A 25,534-nucleotide genomic window follows, 5' to 3' on the forward strand; every position below is an offset into this window, starting at 1 on the left:
AAAGAAAAGAAAAGAAAATTCAGTTCCAGTGATAAAATACACCCAATATTCTCTTCTTCTCCGACTTTTGACAACAATATTGCAGGTAGATACGACATGGCCAGAATACCAGAGGTGGCCCTCACAAGTCACAGCCACCACTCCATATGTAGCAGTCACCCAACAGGAACCTCACACAGTAACATAGTATGTAAATGTCACCCATCCATGGCACAAGTGCTTGGGCCCTGCACCCACATGGGAGACCTGGAAGAGGCTCCTGGCTCCTGGCTTCGGATCAGCGCAGCTCCAGCCGTGGCGGCCATCTGGGGAGTGAACCGACATAAGGAAGACCTTTCTGTCTCTCCCTCTCACTGTCTGTAACTCTACCTGATAGATAGATAGATAGATAGATAGATAGATAGATAGATAGATAGATAGGAGGCAGGGGCTGATCTCGCGAGGTCGTCTGTCGCCGGCCTTGGGAAGGAGTTTGTACTTTAAGTGGAAGCCGTTGAGGGTGCCGTGGGATTTGCGCTCCGAGAAGATCTCTGTGATAAGGACTGCACGGTCGGAATTGTCCTGTGTAAAGACGAAACCCGGTCTTCCCGGTGTCACCACCTAAAAGTCACCCATCCCAGCTCTGAGGAGGGTGGCTCCTCTCCCAGCAAACGCCCTTTCTGCCAAGTCCACAGGTGACACGCCTCCCTCCGAACCCGAGGCGAGGGTGGACACACCCCTAAGGAAACTGCCTTATGATTGGACAAACCCAGGCGTGTGACTTTCTTGAGACGTCAGAGCCCACTGGGATTGGTTAGAAGCTCTTCCTTCGCTCCCAATCAGACAGGTATTCCGAAGTGCGAGAGAAGTCTCATTCGCTTCGTAGACGGTTGCGTTCTGTGATTGGCTTTCCTTGTGTGTGTGACAGCCGATTCAGCCTATGGGAGCAAAGCCGAGGCGGCGCTGCCCAGGCACTTTGGGCAGTGCAGCAGGAACCAGGGGCTGTCAGTGCGAGTCCAGCTCCGTCCCTCAACCTCGCGCGCGTCCCGCGCTATGGCCGCCCCGCCGCAGCTGCAGGCTCTGCTCCTGGCCGTCAACACGCTGCTGCGAAAGCGCCGCTACCATGCTGCTTTGGCTGTGCTTAAGGGCTTCCGGAACGGGGCCGTGTAAGTGGGACGTCGGGCCGGCAGGGGCCGAGGGGCGGGCCTGGCATGGGTCGGAGGTGCCAGTTCGAGGCCTGGCGCCGCCGCACTGGGCGCCCTTGAGCAGCGCTCGCATGCTCCTAGGTCTCACTGTGCACCATCCGTGCAGCGGGAGCTGGGTTTTGGGTACCGGGCACCTTGCCCGGTCTGATCTGGGGCTTCCACCGTGCTGTTTCTGGGTCCTCCGTGTTTTACAACCGAGCCTCTCCGTGCCAGCTGCTGTATTCCTTCATTTGGGTCTGGTTGACGCCGCTTCATGGTGTACCCTTGGCCCTGTCAGGCCTCCATGGCCACCTCTGCATAGCTGGGAAACTGGACTCTGACTCTGGCCTCCAGCAGGCAGGTGGACGCCTCTTGCCTAGGCTCCCCACATGCCGCTGTCCATGGGCTTCCATCCTGCGTCTCACGCCTCATCTGTAGGACTCCAGCGCTAAGTCCCCATGTGGCACCGGTATGTCTGGGCGTGACAATAGTTGTAAAAGAAGCTGGGGAAACTGATCTCACCCTGGCCTTCATACCTGCAGGACGGGAAGTCTGGGGGTCTTTTTGCCTGGGTGATGCCTGGAAGGGGGCTTGGCCTCCTTTAAACCTCAAGCAAGCATTGATTGAGGACCCAGTGTGCCAGAGCTGGGGACAGAGCCACCCAAGCCTGAGAAGGCCCCGTGTCTCCCTGCAGCCAGCATCCTCATGGCAGCAGGGCTCAGTGGTGAAGATGTGGACTGCCCACTGCCTCCCACCTGGGAGGCCTTGGGGTCGTCATTTCACCTCAACTTCTGTGGCATGGGCAGGACGAGAACACTGATGCTATCAGATGATTGGCAATGTGTGCGAGATGTTTAGCACAGCACCTGTGTGTGTTTAACCGTTGGCTGTGTTCCTATGTCACATTCACCTGATGTCCACCTGGATTACCCCCTCACCTTTTTTAAAAAATATTTTTTAATTTATTTGAAAGGCAGAGTTACAGAGAGAGGAGAGAGAGACAATCTTCCAACTGCTAGTTTACTCCCCAAATGGCTGCAACAGCCAGGGCTGGGCCAGACTAAAGCCAGGAGCTTCTTCTAGGTCTCCTCTGTGGGTGCAGGGGCCCAAGGACTTGGGCTATCTTCCACTGCTTTCCCAGGCCATGGCAGAGAGCTGGATCGGAAGTGGAGCGGCTGGGTCTCAAACCGGCGCCCACTGTCTCAAAGCAGTGGGTCTCAAAGCCGGCACCGCAGGCTGAGGCTTGACTTGCTACACCACAGCACCAGCCCCACTCCCTCACCTCTTTGAGGACTCTGCTTAAGGGTCATTTCCTCACTGAGACCCTCCCTGAACGCTCCACCTGATGTTTCTCTGTAGTGTTGTCAGCATCTGACACTAAGCAGTTCAGTTATATATCTTGTTTTTATAATGCGTCTCTTTCACTACAAAGTGAGCCTCATGAGGACAGAAATTTCTCTGCTTTGTTGCTCAGTGTATCCCCAGTACCTAGCATATAATAGGCTCTCAAATAGTTGTTGAATGTATTAGGAAGTGTGCATGGTGGGAGTTGCCATTGTTCCATTTTCTGGATGACTAGACTGTGGCTCAGAGAAGTAAACTCATTTGCTCAGGGTCACGTCCCTTGGCCTGGGTTGGAGCCAGGATTCAAACCCAGGGCTGCCCAATCCCAAGGCCGAGCTGTTGGCTTCCATGGACACTCAGAGTCAGGTAGAAGCTGGTTCCGGCTGAGTCTGACCAGATCCTATCAGCCACTCCTGGTGTGAGCAGGGTGCGGTGGACCCTGAGATTATTACATCAGCGGCCCCTTTGCCGGGTATTCACAGGGCAAAGTAAGAGGGAATAGGAGCCACATAATCCTGCCGCCAGCGGGCATTGCCCAATGTTGACTTTGTACACCCGTCCCCACTCCAGCTCTCCCTGCACCTCCCGTGGGCCTTCCAGGCCGGGGCAGGCGCTTTCTGCAGTCAGGCCCTTGGGCTGCAATCCCAGTTGCTTCATTTTAAAAGCTGAGCGGTCCTTCGCTTCTGGCCTCGGTTTCCTCTCCTGCACAATATAAGCGACAGGCATCCATGCAGAGGTGCTCTCGGGCAGTGTTCCCATTGCTGGCTAGTGCTGAGACGCTGTGCTCGTCTCTGTGGATCTCGAGTTCAAGAGGAGAGACTGACAACTAACCGACTATACCACGGGTGGGTATTTGGCTTGGGACGCCCACATCCCACGTTGAAGTTCCTGGGCTCAAGACTTGGTTCCTCTTCCGATTCCAGCGTCCTGCAAATGTGCACCCTGGGAGGCAGCAGGTGGTGGTTCAAGTACCTGGGCTCCTGCCACCCGTGTGGGAGATCTGGGTGGAGTTCCAGGCTCCTGGCTTTGGCCTGGCCCCGCCCTGGTTGTTGTGGGCGTTTGGGGAGTAAACCAATGGATGGAAGATCCCTCTCTGTCTGTCTCTGTCTCTCTTCATTCCAAATAAAAATTAAATAGTTAAAAAACTGTAAACCATCATGACAATACCAGGTGATCAGGATGCTTCACAGAGGAGGTGATGGTGACATTTTTGAAGGAGGTGATGGTGACGTTTTTGAAGGAGGTGATGGTGACATTTTTGAAGGAGGTGATGGTGATATTTTTGAAGGCTGCTTGGAGTTTGTCAGAGAGAAAAGGGCATCCAAGGTAAGGCAATGGCTTGAACAAAAGCCCAGAGGTGGAATAGAATATGCTGACTGTGATCTGCTCAGGGAGACCAACATGGATGACTGAGATACATGACCTTTGTAAAAAAAAATTTTTAGATTTATTCATTTATTTGAGAGGCAGAGTTACAGAGAGAGGGAGAAAGGGAAAGACAGAGAGAGAGAGATCTTCCATCTGTTAGTTCACTCCCCAAATGTCTGCAACAGCTGGAGCTGGGCCGATCTGAAGCTAAGAGCTAGGAGCTTCTTCCAGGTCTCCCACATGGGTGCAGGGGTCCAAGCACTTGGGCCATCCTCCACTGCTTTCCCAGGCCGTTAGGGAGCTGGATCAGAAGTGGAGCAGCTGGGACTTGAACCAGTGCCCACATGCGATGCAGTTGCCACAGGCAGAGGCTTAACCTACTATGCCACAGCGCAGACTACAAACTTTGTATATTTTAAGTTACTTTGATATTCACCTCTACATATTTTATTTGTTTATTTGAAAGACAGAGTTATGAGGCCGGCGCCGCAGCTCACTAGGCTAATCCTCTGCCTTGCGGCGCCGGCACACCGGATTCTAGTCCCGGTCGGGGCGCTGGATTCTGTCCCGGTTGCCCCTCTTCCAGGCCAGCTCTCTGCTGTGGCCCGGGAAGGCAGTGGAGGATGGCCCAAGTGCTTGGGCCCTGCACCCCATGGGAGACCAGGGTAAGTACCTGACTCCTGCCATCGGATCAGCGCAGTGCGCTGGCCGCAGCGCGCCAGCTACGGCGGCCATTGGAGGGTGAACCAATGGCAAAAGGAAGACCTTTCTCTCTATCTCTCTCTCTCTCACTGTCCACACTGCCTGTCAAAAAATTAAAAAGAAAGAAAGAAAGAAAGAAAGAAAGAAAGAAAGAAAGAAAGAAAGAAAGAAAGAAAGAGTTATGAGAGAGGCAGAGAGAGAAAGATCTTCCATCTGCTGGTTCACTCCCCAAATGGCTGTAATGGCTGGGGCTGGGCCAGGCCCCAACCAGGAGCCAGGAACTCCATCAAACCACCTCTAAGTATTTTAATATGCATTTATAAAAATAAGAGCATTCTCCCATGTGGCTAAATTATGCTGACTGCATTGAATAAATTAATGCTAATTCTATAATAGTGGCTGTCACCTGGTCGGGAGTCACATTGTCCCCGTCGTCCCACGAAGGTGCTCTACAGGTAGTTTGTTCAGGCCGAGGCTCTCCGGAACATCGCGCTGCACTGTGATGATGTCCTGCAAGTCCTGTCTAATCCAGGCATCCCGTTTCCCAGGAGTGATGCTGTGAACAGGAGAGTGACCTGCTCCCGTCTGAGTGTGAGGGCTTCAGGGAGGGGCTTGGCAGGGGTAGGGAGTTTGGGGTACTGTTCAGAGTGCGTCTGGGGTAGAAGGAAGGCCCTTTTTTTTTTTTTTTTTTTTGACAGGTAGAGTTAGACAGTGAGAGAGAGAGAGACAGATAGAAAGGTTTTCCTTCTGTTGGTTCACCCCCCAAATGGCCACTATAGCCAGAGCTATGCTGATCCGAAGCCAGGAGCCAGGTGCTTCCTCCTGGTTTCCCACGCGGGTGCAGGGGCCCAAGCACTTGGGCCATCTTCCACTGCTTTCCCAGGCCACAGTAGAGAGCTGGATCAGAAGAGGAGCAGCCAAGACGTGAACCCGTGCCCATATGGGACGCCAGCGCTGCAGCAGAGGCTTAGCCCACCATACCACAGTGCCGACCCCTCCTGTTTAAATTAGCTAACACATTTACTAAAGACAGAAAAGGTTAACCGGCGCCTCGGCTCAATAGGTTAATCCTCCACCTAGCGGCGCCGGCACACGGGGTTCTAGTCCCGGTCAGGGTGCCAGATTCTTTCCCGGTTGCCCCTCTTCCAGGCCAGCTCTCTGCTGTGGCCCGGGAGTGCAGTGGAGGATGGCCCAAGTGCTTGGGCCCTGCACCCCATGGGAAACCAGGAGAAGCACCTGGCTCCTGGCTTCGGATCAGCATAGCTCTGGCTATAGTGGCCATTTGGGGGGTGAACCAATGGAAGGAAGACGTTTCTATCTGTCTCTCTCTCTCATTGTCCATTCTGCCTGTCAAAAAAAAAAAAAAAAAAGGTTAGATGCTAAAGCTTCCTGCCTGCCTCATCGCTGTCACAGTCCCCTCACCTGGAGGCCACCTCTTATTCATTCTCACGTGTCTTCCTGCAGAAACAGGAACCATGCAAATACCTATACTCCTCCCTATATTTAGTTTTCAGATTTTTATTTATTAGAGAGAGTTCTCCCAACTGCTGGTTCACTCCCCAAATGCTCACAACAGCCAGAACTGACCCAGACTGAAGCCGGGAGTCGGCACTGGTTGGAGTCCTGACTGTTCTGCTTCTGATCTGGCGTCCCTGCTAATTCTCCTGGGAAGGCATTGATGGATACGCCTACACCCACCTGGGAGACCAAATGGAGTTCCAGGCTCCTGGCTTCAACCTGGCCCAGCCCCAGCTGTTGAGGCCATTTGGGGAGTGAGCCAGCAGAGAGAAGATCTCTCTTTTTCTCTCTATCAATCACTCTGTCTTTCAAATAAATAAGTCTTTTAAAAATGTTTAATGACTTTAAAAGCAATGCACAGGCTGGTGCTGTTGCTCACTAGGCTAATCCTCTGCCTGCGGCACCGGCACACTGGGTTCTAGTCCCGGTTGAGGTGCTGGATTCTGTCCCAATTGCCCCTCTTCCAGGCCAGCGCTCTGCTGTGGCCCGGGAAGGCAGTGGAGGATGGCCCAAGTGCTTGGGCCCTGCACCCCATGGGAGACCAGGAGAAGCACCTGACTCCTGGCTTCGGATCAGCACGGTGCACCAGCCGCAGTGTGCCGGCCACAGCGGCTATTGGGGGGTGAACCAATGGAAAAGGAAGACCTTTCTCTCTGTCTCTCTCTCACTGTCCACTCTGCCTATCCAAGAAAAAAAGCAACGCACAGATAATTTTGGCATTGTAGAAAAGTTGTGGTCTTGTAGGCCGGAGGACCCTGTTAATAAACTGCGCTGTAGTATATCCCCCCAGCCTGGTGTTCTCATGCACTTTACAAAGTCAAGGTCCTCCTAGGTAGAATATTTGGAGAGAGGTACATTTTGAATAGATAGAAGGAAATACGTGTTACTTAGTGACTGTTTTAAGAATTCCCACCTCTGCCTCTGGCCCAGCTCCCTGCTAATGCTCCTGGGAGCTACCAGATGACGGCTCAAGTACTTGGGACCCTGCCACCCATGTGGGAGACCTGGATGGAATTCCTGGATCCTGGCTTTGGCCTGATCCAGACCTGGTTATTACAACCATTTGGGGAGCAAACCAGTGGATATAAAATCTCTCTCTCCCCCTCTCTCTGTCACTCTGCCTTTCAAATAAAATAAAGAAATAAAAAGACAACAACAAAAAGATGGACCAAACTAAAGGTAGAACCTCCCAGAAATTACTTTCCTTCGTGGATCATTTAGGACTATACTGGAAATCAGTCATCAGTCATCTATTGAGCACATACCGTATGTCAAATACCGTGCAGGGCACCAGGGACTGTGCAGGGGAGAAGCCAGACTCCCAGAGGCCACAGCAGCGAGTGAGCCGTGAGACTGGGAGTGAAAAGTGATGAACACATCACCTGGAGCATCCCAGCTGGGACCAGGGAGCTGAGGGAAAGGAGGCTGGGCAAGGAGTAGGCACAGGGGACTCAGGCACAGGGAGCGGTCTGGGCCAAGGTCGGGAGGTAGAGAGGAAGCTGGTGGTCAGAGGAACCCCAGGAAGGCCAGGGGAGCCGGAGCAGGATTCAAGGGGCACAGGGAGAGGTGAGCAGGGGCCAAGTCCTGTAGCACAATTTTTTCTTTTAGATTTATTTACTAGAAAGGCAGAGAGAGAGAGAGAGAAACAGAGACATCTTTCATCCGCTGGTTCACTCCCCAGATTGCTGCAACAGCTGGGTCTGGGCCAGGCCAGTGCCGGGAGTTTCTTCCTGGTCTCCTGTGTGGGTGCAGAGGCCCAAGCAGTTGCGCCATTCTCTGCTGCTTTCTCAAGAGCATTAGCAAGGAACTGGATCGGCAATGGAGCAGCTGGGCCTCAAACCGGTGCCCATATGTGATGCTGGCATCGCAGGAGGAGGCTTAACTTGCTCTGTCACAATACTGGCCCCAAGTGGTTTTGTTTGTTTGTTTTTTTGACAGGCAGAGTGGACAGTGAGAGAGAGAGACAGAGAGAAAGGTCTTCCTTTGCCGTTGGTTCACCCTCCAATGGCCACAGCCTGGAAGAGGGGCAACCGGGACAGAATCCGGCGCTCTGACCAGGACTAGAACCCCGTGTGCCGGCGCCGCAAGGTGGAGGATTAGCCTAGTGAGCCGCAGCGCCGGCCGTGTTTGTGTTCTTGAAAAGATTTATGTATTTATTTTATCTATTTGAAAGGGAGAGTTGAGGGGTGGAGAACAGACAGAGAACGAGGTCTTCCATCTGCTGGTTCACTCCCCAAATGGCCTCAATGGCCAGAGTGAGGCCAGGCAAAAGCCAGGAGCCTGGAGGTTTTTCCCAACCATGGGTGCAGGGCCCAAGCACTTGGGCCATCCTCCACTGCTTTCTCAGCAGGGAGCTGGATTGGAAGTGGGGCAGCCAGGACTTGAATCCATGTGGGATGCTGGCATCGCAGGTGGCGGCTTAACTGGCTATGCCACACACACCGGCCCCAAATTTATGATTTTAGAAGGAGAATCTGCCTGCAGGGGGACCATCAGACGGAGCCAAGGGAGCAACTCCACAAAGCCAGTTGAGCAGGAATGGTGGTGACCTCTTACCCACGTCATCTCCTACCGCTGAATCACAACCAGCGCCCCAAGACTTCACCTCCCTTTTACAGATGGAGAAATGGAGGCTCCGCAGAGTGACAAGCCCGAGGCTGCACCACCAGGAAATTTAGAGCTGGAATTTGAATTGAGAGCCAACTGCGAAGCCAGCATTACTTCTCCAAAAGTGGTGTTGGCGCGAGGGGCGGGAACAAGGGGCTGCAGGGAGCAGCCAGGGCAGGGGGAACTGAGCGCCGCGATGCCCTGGTAACTGCCTTCCTCTGTTCCTACAGCTATGGAGTCAAAATCCGGGCCCCTCACGCGCTGGTCATGACCTTTCTCTTCAGGAGCGGCAGGTACGTGCCCTCTCGGGATGCCCTGCCAACTGGGACAGAATGGGGTCAGCTCCCAGGGCCGGGGTGGTTGCAGTAGCTCTGTGGCTGGATCTAGCCTGTCCCCATCACACCTCTGACCCATTGCCTCTGCCTAGAATATGCCCCTGGCTCCCCAGAGTCCTTCCAAAGATGCCCAGCTGCCCAGCCCGGCCTTCTGCAGCCTCGCCTGGGCCGTATCCGTGCAGGGTGCACCCCCGGCTGCCCGTGGCACCCTACAGAACCTGCCGCCAGCCCACACACGTGCCCCTGCAGTGCTCAGGCACCGCCCCTTCCAGGAATGCCCTTTCCTCTCCCCCCTGCTTTTATTTCCCTCCTGGCACCCACACCTGTTCTCTGAAGAGCTCATTGTCTGGGAAGCTGTCCCTGACCTCTAACACTGCTCAAGGCACTTCTGGGAAAATGTCTTCTCATGGAAACAGGTGTGGAGACGCACCTAGGGCTTAGAGGAGTGGCACTCGGCCAGAGTTAACCTTCAAGATTTTCCCTTTTGTTCTTGGTTCTAGTATTCATTTTGGTTTTTAGTGCTCTGAATTTTTTTTTAAAGATTTATTTATTTGTTTGAAAGGCAGAGTTACAGAGAGGTTGAGGCAAAGAGAGAGAGAGAGAGAGGTCTTCCATCTACTGATTCACTCCCCAGATGGCTGCAATGGCCCGAGCTGTGCCAATATGAAGCCAGGAGCTTCTTCTGGGTCTCCCACACAGGTGCAGGGGCCCAAGGACTTGGGTCATCTTCTACTACTTTCCCAGGTCATAGCAGAAAGCTGGATCAGAAATGGAGCAGCAGGGACTCGAACTGGCTCCCAAATGGGATGCCGGCACAGCAGGCGGTGGCTTTACCCTCTATGCCACCACTGTGCCGGCCCCTGAATTTTTTTTTTTTTTAATCAACTCATTCATTCAGGACAGCAAGGAACAAAACAAGCCAGCACTCTCGGTCCTCCCAGAGCTTATGGTCTTGCATGGGGTAGTGGAAAAGAAACAGAAGGAAGGTGTGTGGTGCCTTGGAAGGTAATAGACACAGCAAAAGGCAAAACAGGAGCAGGGATATTAGGGGAGGGGAGTGGAGGTGGGGGAGGTGGGGAGGGCTGCAGAGTTCAGTGGGCGTGGTCTCTGGGGGGGTGACATTGAAGTGAAGCACTGTGGGGGGGGGGAGTGCAGGAATGCCGGGTGCAAGGGTCCTGAGGTGGGATCCTGCCTGGTGGGTGTGAGGAGGCTGGAGCAGAGGAGTTAAAGGGGAAGGCAGACAGAGGGGAGACTCAGGGCAGTACCTGGGATTCGTCCTGCCCAGATTAAGCTGTGACGGAGTCTGGCTTTTCCTTTAAGGGAAGCAGGAAATCATAAGGAGGTGCCCGTGTCTGACTTTGCTTTTAACAGTGTGAAGGTCAAGAATTTAGGAACAGGTTGGTGTGGTGAGGGGAGCACACGGGCAGAAGTAGGTGTGCAGTAAGTGGGGTGTTGTGACAGTGGATTAAGCTTGCGACACTGGAGTCCCATATCAGGGTGCTGGGTCAGTTCACAGCTAATGTGCCTGGAGGGTATCTGCATTTCAAATAAATAAATAAATCTTAAAAAAAAAAAAAGACTCAGGTGAGCAATAGTAGTGGCTGGGACCTTGCTGGTGGCCGTGGGGTGAGGAGTGTGGCCAGTCCCTGGGACCCCTTTGAAGGCAGGGTCCTTAGTGACATTGACAAGCTCAGGAGTTCACAGGGAAGTCTAGCATTCTTGCAGAGAACTGAGGGGCGAGACCCAGGCCGCCACCTGGTGGACTGCCACAGGGCCGGGTGGCCCCCAGACTTCCGGAGGGCACTTGGGTTTGCCTTCTCCTTGCTGCCCCCTAGTGGTCTTGAAAACATCAACTGAATCACCTGCTGTGCTCACCTCTCAGGATAAAGACAAAACTCAGCATGACTCCACTTCCGCCCCCACCCCCCATCTTTCTCTGTGACAGTGTCCTTTGTTGTCCAGGTCCCATCTGTCCCCGGGCCCCCGGGTCCTTCACGGGTGCTGAGTACCCTCTTGACTTCATCGACTCCTCTTCATTCTGCAGATCCCAGGACCGTCTCTTGTTAAATGAAAAATTTGGCCCTTATAGTTATTTATTTCCTTAATTTTTATTTATTTGAAAGGCAGAGAAATAGAGAGGGTGAGGGCAGGGGGAGAGACAGAGAATCTCCCACTTGCTGGTTCACTCTCCAAATGCCTACAACAGCCCAGGCTGAAGTCAGAGCCTGGAACTCAATCCAGGTCTCCCATGCGAGGAGCAGGGACCCAAGCATTTGGGCTGCCACCTGCTGCCTCTCAGGGTGTGCTTCAGCAGGAAGCTAGAATTAGAAGTGGAGCTTGTTCTAGAGCCAGGCACGCCAGTGTGGGATGAGGGCATCCCAAGCAGTGTCGTAGCCGCTGAGCCATATACCCGCCCTGTGATTAGTTCACGTTCCCTTCTCCCTCAGATCCTCCGCCCCGTGAGGGCAGCAAGCAGATTTGTTTTTTCTCCAAATTGAATCCCAGATCCAGCACACAACAGGGACTCACTTACTCATTCCTTCACATATTCACTCAAAATATATATATATATATATATATTTATTGAGCACCTACTGTGTTCCAGGCCCCATTCTGGACCCTGAGGATGAACCAGCCAGATCTAGGCACTACTCTGTGGCAGCTTCCACTGGGTGGGGCAGGGGTAGGGAAAGACAGTGCCGGAGCATCTGCATGACAGGTGGTGACGAGGGCTGCAAAGGGAACGAGAAGCAGGGTAAGGGGACGGGATGTGATGGGCATTCTTCTGTGTGGAGAGGTCAGGGAAGGGTTCTTTGAGGAGGTGGCATTCAGTCAAGGTCCAAATGTGGTCAGCGGGCAGCCCTGAGGACAAAGTGGACAGAGGCTGCGAGCTCTTTGCCTGGTGCAGCGGGCCTGCACTCATGGGGGCTCCCTATGTTTGTGCAGCCTCCGGGAGAAGCTACGGGCCATCCTGCAGGCCACGTACACCCATTCCCGGAACCTGGCCTGCTTTGTGTTCGCCTACAAGGGTCTCTGTGCCCTGCAGTCCCGCATGCAGGGCAAGACCCACCAGGTGCACTCATTCCTGGCTGCCTTCATCGGGGGCTTCCTGATATTTGGAGACAACAATAACATCAACAGCCAGGTAAAGCTCGCTGACGTGGGCTGGGGGCTTGGACGCGGTTCAAGTAGAGATGGGGGGGGGGATGAAGACAATGAGCCCCTGGCTGTCTGCCATGCCTGAGCTCCCTGATCCACCAGGCCCTGTGTGACCCTGGGAAATTCACTTCCTCCCTCCTTTTCCCCTTGGTAAACCAAGCAGCTTGTTGGAATTCCATGGCTCCTGTAACATGTGTGCTGCTCTCTGGCATAAAAATTTAAAATTTTCTTTTCCTTTTTTTTTTTTTTTTTTTTTTTTTGACAGTACAGTTATAGACAGTGAGAGAGAGAGACAGAGAGAAAGGTCTTCCTTCTGCTGGTTCACCCCCCAAATGGCTGCCACGGCCGGCGCTGCGCCGATCTGAAGCCAGGAACCAGGTGCTTTCTCCCAGTTTCCCATGCAGGTGCAGGGCCCAAGCACTTGGGCCATCCTCCACTGCCTTCCCAGGCCACAGCAGAGAGCTGGACTGGAAGAGGAGCAACCGGGACTAGAACCGGCGCCCATATGGGATGCCGGCACCACAGGTGGAGGATTAACCAAGTGAGCCAGGGCGCCGGCCCCTTCTTTTCTTTTTTCTTTAAAAAAAAAAAAAAACTTTATTTTCACTTTATCTGAAAGGCAGAGAGACAGAGAGAGGTCTTCCATCTGCTGGTTCACTCCCCAAATACCTTCAACAGTTGGGACTGGGTCAGGCTGAAACCAGGAGCTTGGAATTCCATCTGCGTCTCCCACATGGGTGGACCGTAGTACCTGAACACACTACTTCCCAGGTATACATTAGCAGGAAGCTTGATCAGGAGTGGAGGATCCAGGACTTACTCTGATATGGGAGCACATGTCCCCCGGGCAGCTTAACCACCACACCACCCATGTACCCCAAAGACTTAAAATAAAACCTAACAACTCTCTGTAGTGAAATGTAGATAAAATGACCTTAAAGTAAGAGTTTCATAAAATAGTACACTCAAAAGCTTGTCTCTAATCCTGTGACTCACCCTTTGACTGGGTTCAAATTCCATTTTTTTTTTAATTTTTAAATTTTTTTAAAGATTTATTTTATTTATTTGAAAGACAGAGTTACAGAGAGAGGTAGAGACAGAGACAGAGAGAGAGAGAGAGAGAGAGAGAGAGAGGTCTTCCATCTGCTGGTTCACTCCCCAAATGACCACAAGGCCAGAGCTGAGCTGATCTGAAGCCAAGCTTATTCCGGGTTTCCCATGCGCATTCAGGGGCCAAGGACTTGGGCCATCTTCCAATGCTTTCCCAGGCCATGGTAGAGAGCTCGATCGAAAGTGGAGCAGCCAGGACATGAACCGGCACCCATATGGGATGCTGGCACTGCAGGCCGCAGCTTTATTTAACCCACGGCACCACAGTGCCAGCCCCACCCTTTTTTTTTTTTTTTTAAGATTTATTTATTTACTTGAAAGTCAGTTCCACAGAAAGAGAAATAGAGGCAGAGAGAGGTCTTCCATCTGCTGGTCCACTCCCCAGCTGGCCACAATGGCCAGAGCTGTGCTGATCTGAAGTGTGGTTCCCCCATGCGGGTGCAGGGGCCCAAGGACTTGGGCCATCTTCTACTGCTTCCCAGGCCATAGCAGAGAGCTGGATTGGAAGTGGAGCAGCTGGGACTTGGATGGTACCCATATGGGATGCTGGCACTGCAGGCGGTGGCTTTACCCACTATGCCACAATACCAGCCCCTCAAATTCCTTTTTTTGTGAAATGGTGATGAGTGATGAAGCTAATGCTAGTTGCTATTTTTTTAACATCCTTTTGAAAAGTGAAAAGCTGGTAATCCCTCTGTTTGTCTCCACCAAATTCCTTAAATATTGTTAAATTACACCAATAATTTTTATTTTCATGTTTTAAAATATGCACACAAGGGGCACAGTAGGTTACGCCTCCACCTGCAGCACCTGCATCCCATATAGGTGCCAGTTCTAGTCCCGGCTGCTCCATTTCTGATCCAGCTCTCTCCTATGGCCTGGGAAAGCAGTAGAGGATGGCCCAGGTCCTTGGGCCCCTGCACCGATGTGGGAAATTCAGAAGTTCCTGGCTCCTGGATTGGCTGAATTGGCTCAGCTCTGGCTGTTGTGGCCGTTTGGGGAGTGAACCAGCAGATGGAAGACCTCTCTCTCTGTCTCTCCCTTTCTCTGTCTGTAACTCTACCTCTCAAATAAATAAATAAAATCTTTTTTAAAAAATGCACACAGGGGCCCGTGCTGTGGCTCAGTGGGTTAAAGCCTTGGCCTGAAGTGCCGGCATCCCATATGGATGCCAGTTCGAGTCCCAGCTGCTTCACTTCCGATCCAGCTCTCTGCTGTGGCCTGGGAAAGCAGCAGAAGATGGCCCAAGTCCTTGGGCCCCTGCACCCATGTGGGAGATCCCAGAAGAAGCTCCTGGCTCCTGGCTTTGGATCGGCACAGCTCCGGTCATTACAGCCATCTGAGGAGTGAACCAGTGGATGGAAGACCTCTGTCTCTCTGTTTCTACCTCTCTCTGTAACTCTGTCTTTCAAATAAATAAAATAAATCTATTTTTAAAAATGCACACAAATTAAACAGTTTATCAAAATTCGCAGGATGCAGTGAAAGCAATATTTGGGGTATCCATAGCATTGAATGCATGTACTAGTGGAAGAAGATCTAAATCAATCAGAGCTTTCACCTTAGGAAATTTTTTTTTAAAGATTTCTTTCTTTATTTGAAAGGCAGCGTTAGAGAGAAGGAGGCACAGAGAGAGATCTTCCATCCACTGTCATTCCCTACACTGTTGAGGCTCGGCCAGACCTAAGCCAGGAGCTTCATCTGGGTCTCCCACATGGGTACAAGGGCCCAAATACTTGGCCCGTTGGCTGCTGCTTTTCCAGGTTCATTATCAGGGAGCTGAACTAGAAGTGGAGCAGTCAGGACTCGAACCAGTGCCTGTATGGGATGCCAGCACTGCAGGCAGTGCCTTAACCCAGACCACTTTAGAAGAGGAAGAGCAAACTAAATCCACAGGAAGCAGAAGCAGCAATAAAAATCAGAGCAGAAATATATGAAATTGGAAACAGGAAATCAAAAGAAAGTCAGCTAAAGGAAAAGCTGGTTTCTTGAAAAGACAATGAAATCGATAAGCCTCTAGTAGCTCCCTAAGAAGAAAGGGGAGGATTTACCACCTTCACAAATGAAATGGGGCCATCGCTACAGATCCCCTGGGCACTAGAAAGATAATAAAGAAACGCTGTAAGCAACCATGTGGTCACAAACTTGATAACCTACATCCTTGAAAGACAGTCTGCCAAAGTCATCTAAGAAGGCAACAATCTGAATAGTAGACTGTCCACCAGGTAGGCACATCGGTAGGTGCTCGGAGATACGCTGAAGTCAGATAGTAAGTGAACAGGACAGTCCCCAGCCCAGCCCAACTCTCAAGCCACGGTCAGAGCCAGTGACTGGGGCAGCCGTTGTGGCTCAGCAGATGGAGCCACCGCTTTGCAATGCCTGCATCCCATATCTGAGTGCCTGGCTCAGGTTCCGGCTGCTCTGCTTCCCGGCCAGCTTCCTGCTAATGCGTCCCAGGGAGCAGCAGATCCTGGCCCAAGTGGCAAGCCCCTGTCACTCATGTGGGAGACCAGGATGGAGTTCCTGACTCCTGGCTTCAGACTGGTCCAGCCCTGGCTGTTGTATCCATTTGGGGAGTGAGCCAATGGATGAAAAACCTCTCCTCTCTGTCTGTCTGTCTCTCTAGCTCTTTCTTTCAAATAAGTAAATGCACCTAAAAAAGGAAAAGAGAAACTGCCAAACTTTTCCAGAGTGACTGTACCATTTTATGTTCCCACCAGGAATTTACAGGTGATCTGGTTTCTACCCACCCTAGCCAGAATTTGATTTATCACATTATTTACTTTAGCTATTCTGATAGATCTATGTACAGTGCAGTGCTAGCTCACTGCGGTTTTAATTTGCATTTTCCTGATGGCTAATGATGTTGAACGTCTTTTCATGCGCCTTTTTGCCATCTGTGTAACCTCTTTAGTGAAATGTCTCTGTGTATCTTTTGCCCATTTTCTTTTTTTTTTTTTTTTATTTTTTAAGGAAAACAAATTTCCCAAGTACAACTTTCGGAATAAAGTTATTCTTCCCACCATATCAGCCCTCCCACCTACACTCCCACCCTCCTCCTCCTCCCTCTCTCCTTGCCAGTCCTATTCTCCATTAAGATTCATTTTCAATTAACTGTACACAGAAGGCCAATTCTATACTAAGTAAAGATTTCAACAATTTGCACACACACACAAACTGAGAACTAGTTTTGCAGTTAACTCTGAGTACAATTCACTGAGGACAGAGGTCCTGCATGGGGAGTTAGTACACAGTGATTTTTGTTGTTAACTTAACAATTAATACTCTTATTATGACGTCAGTGACCACCTAAGGCTCTTGAAATGAGCCTTTTAAGTCCACAATCTCTGTCAGTATTTGGACAAGGCCATAAACAAAGTAGAAGTTTTCTCCTCCCTTTAGATTAAAGTATATTCTTCTTTGATGGCCACTTCTTTTCACTGGGGTCTCACTCATAGAGATCCTTCATGTAGGACATTTTTTGCCACAGTGTCTTGGCTTTCCATGCCTGAAATGCTCTCATGGGCCTTTCCGCCAAACCAAGAGGCCTTAAGGGCTGATTTTGAGATCACAGTGTTACTTAAAACAACTGTCATTCTATGAGTCTGCTATGTGCTTTTGCCCATTTTCTAATGGGATTTTTTTTTTTACTATTGAGTTTTGAGAAATTTATTTTAAAAGATTTTTTTTTTGACAGGCAGAGTGGACAGAGAGAGAGACAGAGAGAAAAGTCTTCCTTTTTGCCGTTGGTTCACCCTCCAATGGCCGCCATGGCTGGTGCGCTGCGGCCGGCGCACTGCACTGATCCGAAGGCAGGAGCCAGGTGCTTCTCCTGGTCTCCCATGGGGTGCAGGGCCCAAGCACTTGGGCCATCCTCCACTGCCTTCCCGGGCCACAGCAGAGAGCTGGCCTGGAAGAGGGGCAACCGGGAAAGAATCTGGCGCCCCGACCGGGACTAGAATCCAGTGTGCCAGCGCCGCTAGGTGGAGGATTAGCCTATTGAGCCACAGCGCCGGCCAGATTTTTTTATTTATTTGGAAGGCAGAGTTACAGAGAGAGAGATATCTTCCATCTGCTGATTCACTTCCCTAATGGCCACAACGGCTGGAGCTGGGCCCATCTGAAGTCAGGAGCCAGGAACTTCTTCCAGGTCTCTCACATGGGAGCAGGGGCCCAGGCACTTGGGCCATTCTTCGCTGCTTTCCCAGGCCATTAGCAGGGAGCTAGATCGGAAGAGGAGCAGCTGGGACTCAAACAAGCACCCATATGGGATGCCAGCACCGCAGTTGGTGGCTTTCCTGCCATGCCATAGCTACGGCACCGGTACCCAAGAATATTTTTTTAAGGTGTATTTATTTGTTTGAAAGACAGAGTGACAGAGAGGGAGAAAGAGAAGGAAAGGGAGAGATCTTCCATCCTCTGCTTCACTCCCTAAATGGCCACAACAGCTGGGGCTGGGCTAGGCTGAAACCAGGAGACTGGAACTCCATTCAGGTCTTCCACGTGGGTGGCAGGGTCCAAGCACTTGGGCCATTGTCCACTGCCTTCCCAGGCACAGTAGCAGGCAGCTGGTTTGGAAATGGAGCATCTGGCCGGCGCCATGGCTCACTAGGCTAATCCTCCACCTTGCAGCACCGGCACACCGGGTTCTAGTCCCGGTCGGGGTATGGGATTCTGTCCCGGTTGCCCCTCTTCCAGGCCAGCTCTCTGCTGTGGCCCGGGAAGGCAGTGGAGGATGGCCCAAGTGCTTGGGCCCTGCACCCCATGGGAGACCAGGATAAGTACCTGGCTCCTGCCATCAGATCAGCGCAGTACGCCGGCCGCGGCAGCCATTGGAGGGTGAACCAACGGCAAAAGGAAGACCTTTCTCTCTGTCTCTCTCTCACTGTCCACTCTGCCTGTCAAAAAAAAAAAAAAAAAAAAAAAAAAGGAAATGGAGCAGCTGGGTCTCAAACCAGCACTCTGAGGTGGGATGCAGGTGTTGCAAGCTGTGGCCTAACTCACTGCATCTCAACGCTGCCCCCTTGAGAATGTTTTGAAATATTCCAGATCCCAACACTGTCAGATACAGGTTTGTAAATATCTCCTCCAGGTCTCTCGCTTTTCTTTCCCTTCTCTTCATGTGGGCTTCCACAGAGAAAAATTGTAAGTTTTTGATGAATTTTTTTCCTTTTATGGATATATTGTTGGTGTCAGATTACTTTTTGCTTTGAACCACATAACTGTATTTTTTTAATTTCTAAAGAAAAAGTAAAATAAAGCACATAAGTAGGAATATTAAAATGTCCACTATATCCCACTTGCAATCATCTTTTTTTTTTCAAGACTTATTTCTATATTTATTTGAAAGGCAGACTGATAAGGATAGACAGAGATCTTCTATCTGGTTCACTCTCCAAGTGCCCACAGCAGCCAGGGCTGGACTAGCCAAAGCCAGGATCCAGGAACTCCACCCAGGTCTTCTAGGTGAGTGGCAGGGGCCCAAGTCCTTGGGCCATTATCTGCTGCCCTCCCAGGCACATTAGCAGGAAGCTGGGTCAGAGCTGAGCAGCCAGGATTTGAACCAGGACTCTGATATGGCATGTGGATGTCCCAGGCAGCAGCTTAACCCACTGCGCCACGAGGCCCTCTCCTCACTTCCATTCATCTGGTACGTCAACTTAGGAAAACCCTGAGCCGGCGCACAGTGGTCGCCCCAGGGCACAGGAGAAGCAGGAAGAAAGTTACCAGTAGCCGGGCCCTCCAGTAATCCCCGCTGTTCTCTCCCTGCAGATCAACATGTACCTGACGTCACGGGTCCTGTTTGCGCTGTGCCGCCTGGGCGTGGAGAAGGGCTACATCCCTGAGCTCAAGTGGGACCCGTTTCCGCTGCACACCGCGGTGGTCTGGGGGCTGGTGCTGTGGCTCTTTGAGTATCACAGGTCCACACTGCAGCCCTCGCTGCAGTCCTCCATGACCTACCTGTACGACGACAGCAACGTGTGGCACGACATCTCAGACTTCCTCATCTACAACAAGAGCCGCCCCTCCAAGTGACGCAGCCCGAGGTGCTGGCGGGGGCTCCTCCGCCCCACAGGCTCCAGGCAGTGGCGAGCTGTGGCTCGAGGTCTGGCTCTACCAACAAACCTTCCCAGAGAATTCTGACTTCTCAGAACCACGGCCTCACACTCCGCCTCGTGTTACCCGAGGGCTCCACTCGCCCGGGCAGAAGCACTGGTCTGCAAGTCCTGGGAGGTACTCGAGTGGCGGAGCAGGGGGCCAAATCGGGCCGAGGAGGCTCAGGCTTGGTTCCCACTGTGCTGCTAGGATCAGGGCAAAGCCACTCCCGCCTCTGGGCTCCTGGGCTCATCAAGCTCAGAGGAGGGCCCTGAGACCCCTTTCTGGTGGGTGCCTTCTTTCTCCACTGTTCTTATGTCATGGAGGGTGCTTTGCTGGTAGACCGTGGGTTACAGCTGCTTGTGAAAAACATGGCACTCCTCACTCAGGTGTTGTTTTCCTGCAGAATTTCTAGAGCCCCACTGTCCAATAGAAACACGTGAGCTGTACATGCAATTGGGATTTTTCTAGAAGCCACTTTAAAAAGGGTAGGAGGCAGCAGGTGACATAAAACTTAATTATAGGTTTTAACCCAGCATTTTAAAATGTCATCATTTTAACAGATAATCAGCATAAAAAAATTAAAGAGATATTTTACATTCTTGTTTCTGCTAAGTCTTCAAAATCAGAAGTGTGTTTTTACCTCCAGCACACCTCAGTTTGGACAGGTGCTCATAGCCACATGTGGCCAGTGGCCACCACGTTGGGCAATAAAGACTTGGAGGACTTCCGTCCTCACAGGAGATTCTAGTGGACAGTGCAGATTCGGAGCTAGGGCGCATGGGTTGGAGCGCCGACACCACCAGTGAGTAGCCTTGGGGCACGTTCTCAGCCTCCCCAACCCTTGGAGTCTCAGAAAATGAAAATAATTATTACAGCACCTGTTGGCCACACTGGACTCGTGCAGCCATAGCTGCTGCTCTTCTGCCGATTACTTCCACCTAGCGAGTTCTTCCTCCCCCTGGGCGCTTTCCGTGCCGTGTTTTTAATCCATGTCGTGACCTTGCAAGCATTTCTCATCCCTGTCTCACAAAAGTGGGAACTGAGGGTCAGAGAGGGAAGGTAACTTGCCCAAGGTCATACAGTGAACATGATAGCCAAATCAGGATTTGAACCCAGGCATATCTGATTTTAAAGCCCGTTTTTTCTTTTTCTTTTTTTTTTTTTTTTTGGTTTGTTTTTTTCAGTGCCTTGCTTTAAATGGAGAAAGCTAAGCCGTGTTATGGTGTTATGCAAATGTTTGCTAGTTATAGGATCTGGGCTGGAGAGGAGTGGGTGCACACTCGTGCCTCCAGGGACCTGTGGTGGTATAAATGGAAATATTCAGGGTGCTACACAGCAGGGTGTGATGGGGACGTGTGTGCCAATCTGATGTTTCTATTCAACCATCCCAGGACATTAAACAAGTCTCCAAGAAAATTCTGGTCCGTGACTTACCAACGTGAGACCCTTGGTCTAGTAGGAATACTTATTAATAGTCTTAGCGCACTGATCTCTTTTTATATCTCAGATGTTACTGATAGAATCGTGCATGTGAGTCACTGGAGATCTTACCAAGGTGTAGATTCTGATTCAGGGGGCCTGTGGTGGGTGGGGCCTGGCAGTCTGTTTGCATTTCTCTGCCCTGCTCCCAGGTGATGCGCTGAGGCTGGTCTGAGCCACACCTTGAGTAAGGAGGTGCTGGGGAGGATGTGGGGCCAACCACTATCCCATGTGACGCATGAGTCACAGAGCTGATAGGTAACTGAGGGGAGATTTTGTCTGATGTTGCAAGCTGTGTTCTCAGCCACAATGTTTGCCTGTAGGCTCAGAGTGGGCGACTTTGAAGATCTTTCGCTCAGTCTGTGGAGTTTGAGCTCTTGAGGTTTTGCGTTTGAGGGGAAATTTGGTTGTATGGCAGACAATGGGCGTGCCCTCCGCTTCCCCGCCATAACTCACCACTACAGCACACACCAGCCGGCTGCCGCCCTGTGTCCTGCAGCATGCAGACTCGCCCCTTGCCGTGGCCCCCGCGTCGCACCCTGCAGTGGGCCTGAAGTGCTGGGAATTTAACACGGCCCCCAGCCCTCAGCTGGGATAACTCAGAGACGCGCCACCCTGCTGATACCCAGAGCACCCCAGCAGACTTGAGCTTCTGTTGCCTACCACACCCTCCCCCTCCCTTCCTCACGCCCCAACCAGTGTGTCCTGGGCCCACTTGCATTCGAATCCTTGACTTAGGGTCTGCTACTGGGGAACCCAAACTACAACTGGCCTCCGGTACTGCAGGTAGACATGGCGGTTAGGGACGTTGGCTCTGGAGCCAGAGTGGCTGGGCTGGAGCCCTGGCCCCTCCGTTTCCCTGGACAAGCGACGTCACCATCCTGCGTTCTGGTAGTAATAGCAGCAGCCACCCAGGAGTGTCTGCAGAATTCAAGGGTGTGACACAGATAAAGTGAATGCTGTGGTCCCTTCTCGTACTGCATGGTGCAGAGGGCTGTGTGGTCTCAGAGCCGAGCGTGCCCTGCCGTGAGCCTGTCCTGCCCACCTGCTGAAGGTGCCGCCTTAGCCGCCTGCCTCCCGAAGTCGCACGGTGCCGCCGGGGGTTGGCGCCTCCACCGCCGACTGTCTCTGCTCTCTAAGAATAGGTTTCCCTCACAGATGGCATCTCTCTGGATGCTGCCAGAGCAGCTGGTGCCTCCAACTGCACACTCCAGGGAGGAAGGCGGGGTGGTCCTTGCTAGGAGCGGCTCTGGCTTCCAGCAGACCTGGGGAGGGCCCTGCTTGGCTCCTTCTGAGCTGAGCCTCCGTTTCCCAAGCTCTGTCAAGAAGCCCTGGGCTAAATGCCTCTCTGAAATAGCACAGTGGCTTTGCTATTGTTTTCATTTATCTATTTTCATTTTATTTGAAGGGCAGAGAGACAGAGAATCTTCCAACTGCTGGTTCATTCCCCAAATGTCCACAACAGCCAGGTTTGGGCCAGGTCAAAACCAGGAGCCTGAAACTCAATCCAAACCTACCATGTGGGTGGCAGGGACCCAAGAACCAGAGCCATCACCTGCTGCCTCCCAGGGTGCACATTAGCAGAGAGCTAGATTGGGAGCAAAGGAGCTAGAACTCAAACCCGGGCACTCTAGTATGGGATACAGTTGGCCCAAGTGGCAATTTAACCACCAAGCCAAATGCCTATCCCCCAGCTTTGTGGTTTAACCTGTGTGTTTATGTATTTTTAGAAGTAATTTCCCTACTTTTTTTTTTTAAAGGTTCATTTGTTTATTTGAAAGGCAGAGTTACTGAGAGATCTTCCATCTATTGATTCACTACCCAAATAGCTCTAACAGCTAGGGCTGGGCCAGGCCAAAGCAAGGAGCCTAAAGCTCCCGTCTGATCGCCCACAGGAGTGGCAGGGGCCCAAGCACTTGGGCCATCACCCACTGCTTTCTCAGGCACATTAGCAGAGAGCTGGATTGGAAGTGGAGTAGCCAGGACTTGAACTGGTGCTCACGTGGGATGTGGGTATCACAGGCATCAGCTCAACCCACTGTGCCACAACGCCAGCCCCTTAACCTGTGTATGTTAAGCACTTGCTATATGAAATCTTTTGACAAGTAGGGCTACAAGTCATTTTTAATCGATAATACATACAGAGGTCAGAATTCCAACAGTATAAAAATTGTACATGCGCTTCCAGAGGTGGCTATGCATGGAACCCATCTTTGTCTTACAAGAAACTTTGACCTTGCAATGTCCTTTCAATAATTTGGCATTTCCTCCTTCTTTCTGTTTGGTTTCTCTGCTGAACAAGCCAACCCAGAGTGGGTACCCTCCCCTACCAATGACCTTGCAGGATCCGTATGAAGATAAACCTCCCTAGGTTTCCAGAGCCTGGAAAGAGACCAATGCCCAAGGCTTAGGCCCCTGGAGTTTCAAGTGAAAAGGGAAGGCTGACACTGAAGTTAATTTGGGGCCCTTCTGCTGCTCCACTCCCAAATTATCACTCGTTAAGTGAACCCATGTGGGAGTGATGATTCACAGCCAAGTCGTCAAGAACTGCCGAGTCTGCTCGCTGCTCCGGCCTTGCACATCCGGGGCCCAGACGGGGTTGCGGCCGAGTTCACACCCTGTGTGAGTGCAGCCGCGTTTGTAAGAACCAGGCCTTGAACAGACACCTTCCTAGAACAGAGCACTGTGTGCCCGCCTCCCAGAAGGAACCCACATGCCCACAATCGGTGACCTCAGAGGGGTTGCGCTCTTGGACCAATTAAAGGGTATTTATAAGCGAGCCTTTCTTCTCTCCCTGTGACTTGCTACAGCCGCACGGGCACAGAGTGTGTCTCACTGCAACCTCCAAGAGCATGCGGGGCAAGTGGGGTGACGTTCAGCAGGAGCTGCCCTGCTGTGAGTGGGCCCGGGGGGGGGGGGGGCGCCGAGCTCTCTCCACGGATTGCTGTGAGAAAGGGCTTCCTGCCGGGAGCGCGCCGTGTGCTCAGAGCTGCTGCAGATGTCACAATTTAATGAGACAGAAACCAGGCAGCCTTGAAACTCAGGTCCCAGGGTCTGTGTCAGAAGCCTTTGCCTCTGAGGCGCGTGCTATGGCGTAGTGGGGTGAGCTGCGGCCTGGGAACACCTGTACCCTATATCTGGGTCCCGGCTGCTCCATTTGAGATCTAGCTCCCAGCTCATGTGCCTGGAGAAGCAGCAGAAGATGGTCTGTCTGCTCGGGCCCCTGCCACCCACATGGCAGACTCTCAGGGTTTCCAGGCTCCTGGCTTCGGCCTGACCCGGCCTTGGCTGTTGGAGGCATTTGGGGCATGTACCAGCAGATGGAAGATTCTCTCTCTCTCTCTCTCTCAAATAATGAAGCCTTGCCTCCTTTCTCTTCCAGGCGTCTCCCCTCCAGCCTCTCCCCTTGGGCAAGCTGGCTGTAAGCTGGCGGGAGGGCTCAGGGCCAGCCCACACGAGCTCTTTGAAGACTCTCCTCTTCAGAGTGACTTTTTTATGAGTGTGTCATGAACTTCTTTGGCATCCATCCTTCTCAGAATCTGTTCCAAAACCCATTAGATAAAATACATGGGATTACAAAAGAGACTAATTATATGGGACTTTGAAATAGTTATCAAAATATTTTTAAAATTTGTGATTTAATAATGTGTTCTTTTTTTTCCCACACATTAAATAACAAGATCTGGTGGCAGGACCAAAGCTGTTAGGGTGTTAAAGGCTTGACACGCATGAAGATTATCTCCATACCTGGAGCAGCTGTGACACCAAATGAAAATAGCTGTATGTGTCTTGGTGCCAGAGCCCCGGGTGCTGCTAATGGTCCTCGGCCTTGTTGCCTGTTCCCCCTCCCCACTAAGATTTATTGATTGATTTGAAAGGGAGAGTGTCACAGAGAGGGAGAGAGAGCTTTCATCCATTGGTTTATTCTCCATATGCCAACAACAGCTAGAGCTGGGCAAGGCTGAAACCAGGAGTCACGAATCCCATCTAGGTCTCCCACGTGGGTGGCAGGGGTCTAGGCCCTTGGGATATCATCTGCCTTCCAAGCAGGTTAGCAGAGAGCTGGATTGGAACCAGCATTCTAATACAGGGGATGCAAGGGGCCGGTGCTGTGGCGTAGCAGGTAAAGCCACCGTCTGCAGTGCTGGCATCCTGTATGGGCACTAGTTTGAGTACTGGCTGCTCCACTTCTAATCCAGCTCTCTGCTATGGCCTGGGAAAGCAGGAGAAGATGGCCCAAGTCCTTGGACCCCTGCACCTTGTGGGATACCTGGGAAAAGCTCCTGGCTCTGGCCATTGCTACAATTTAGGGAGTGAACCAACAAATGGAAGACCTTTCTCTCTGTCTCTGCCTCTCTGTAACTCTGCCTTTCAAATAAATAAATAAATGTTTAAAAAAAAATAGGGAGTGTGAGTGGCTAGTGTCCTAAGCAGCAGCTTAACTCAAAGTTGAAAGCAAGGTTTAATTTTAGTGTGAAACCAGTGAAAAAAGAAGCATAATCTTTTCCTGTCTAATTCTGTGCATTCATGGATCCCAGATTCAAGGCTCTGCTTGAGCATGGCCTTCCAGCCCCACCACACAGCTGCTCTCACGATTTACCAGCTCTAAGTGCAGGAACAATAAAAACAATAATTCATGGGGCTGGCGCT

General features: G+C 51.7%; 1 protein-coding gene and 1 long non-coding RNA gene across 2 annotated transcripts; both read left to right on the forward strand.

Annotated features, from left to right (window-relative positions):
* The first annotated feature begins 983 nt into the window (after nt 1–983).
* PXMP4 (peroxisomal membrane protein 4) lies at nt 984–20,821 on the forward strand. Its single transcript, XM_002710800.6, has 4 exons — nt 984–1,145; nt 8,933–8,995; nt 11,984–12,182; nt 19,079–20,821. Exons 1-4 carry the CDS (start codon nt 1,033–1,035, stop codon nt 19,340–19,342), a joined length of 639 nt encoding a protein of 212 aa, XP_002710846.1. The 5' UTR covers nt 984–1,032; the 3' UTR covers nt 19,343–20,821.
* Nucleotides 20,822–23,510: 2,689 nt separating this feature from the next.
* Nucleotides 23,511–24,419, forward strand: LOC149123376 (uncharacterized). The gene is made up of 2 exons (XR_016216625.1): nt 23,511–23,649; nt 24,267–24,419. It is a non-coding gene; the product is annotated as an uncharacterized LOC149123376 (long non-coding RNA).
* The last annotated feature ends 1,115 nt before the right edge of the window (nt 24,420–25,534 follow it).

Source organism: Oryctolagus cuniculus, chromosome 11, assembly GCF_051225735.1.
Source record: "Oryctolagus cuniculus isolate XC-2025 breed Fujian yellow rabbit chromosome 11, ASM5122573v1, whole genome shotgun sequence".
NCBI lineage: Eukaryota > Metazoa > Chordata > Mammalia > Lagomorpha > Leporidae > Oryctolagus > Oryctolagus cuniculus.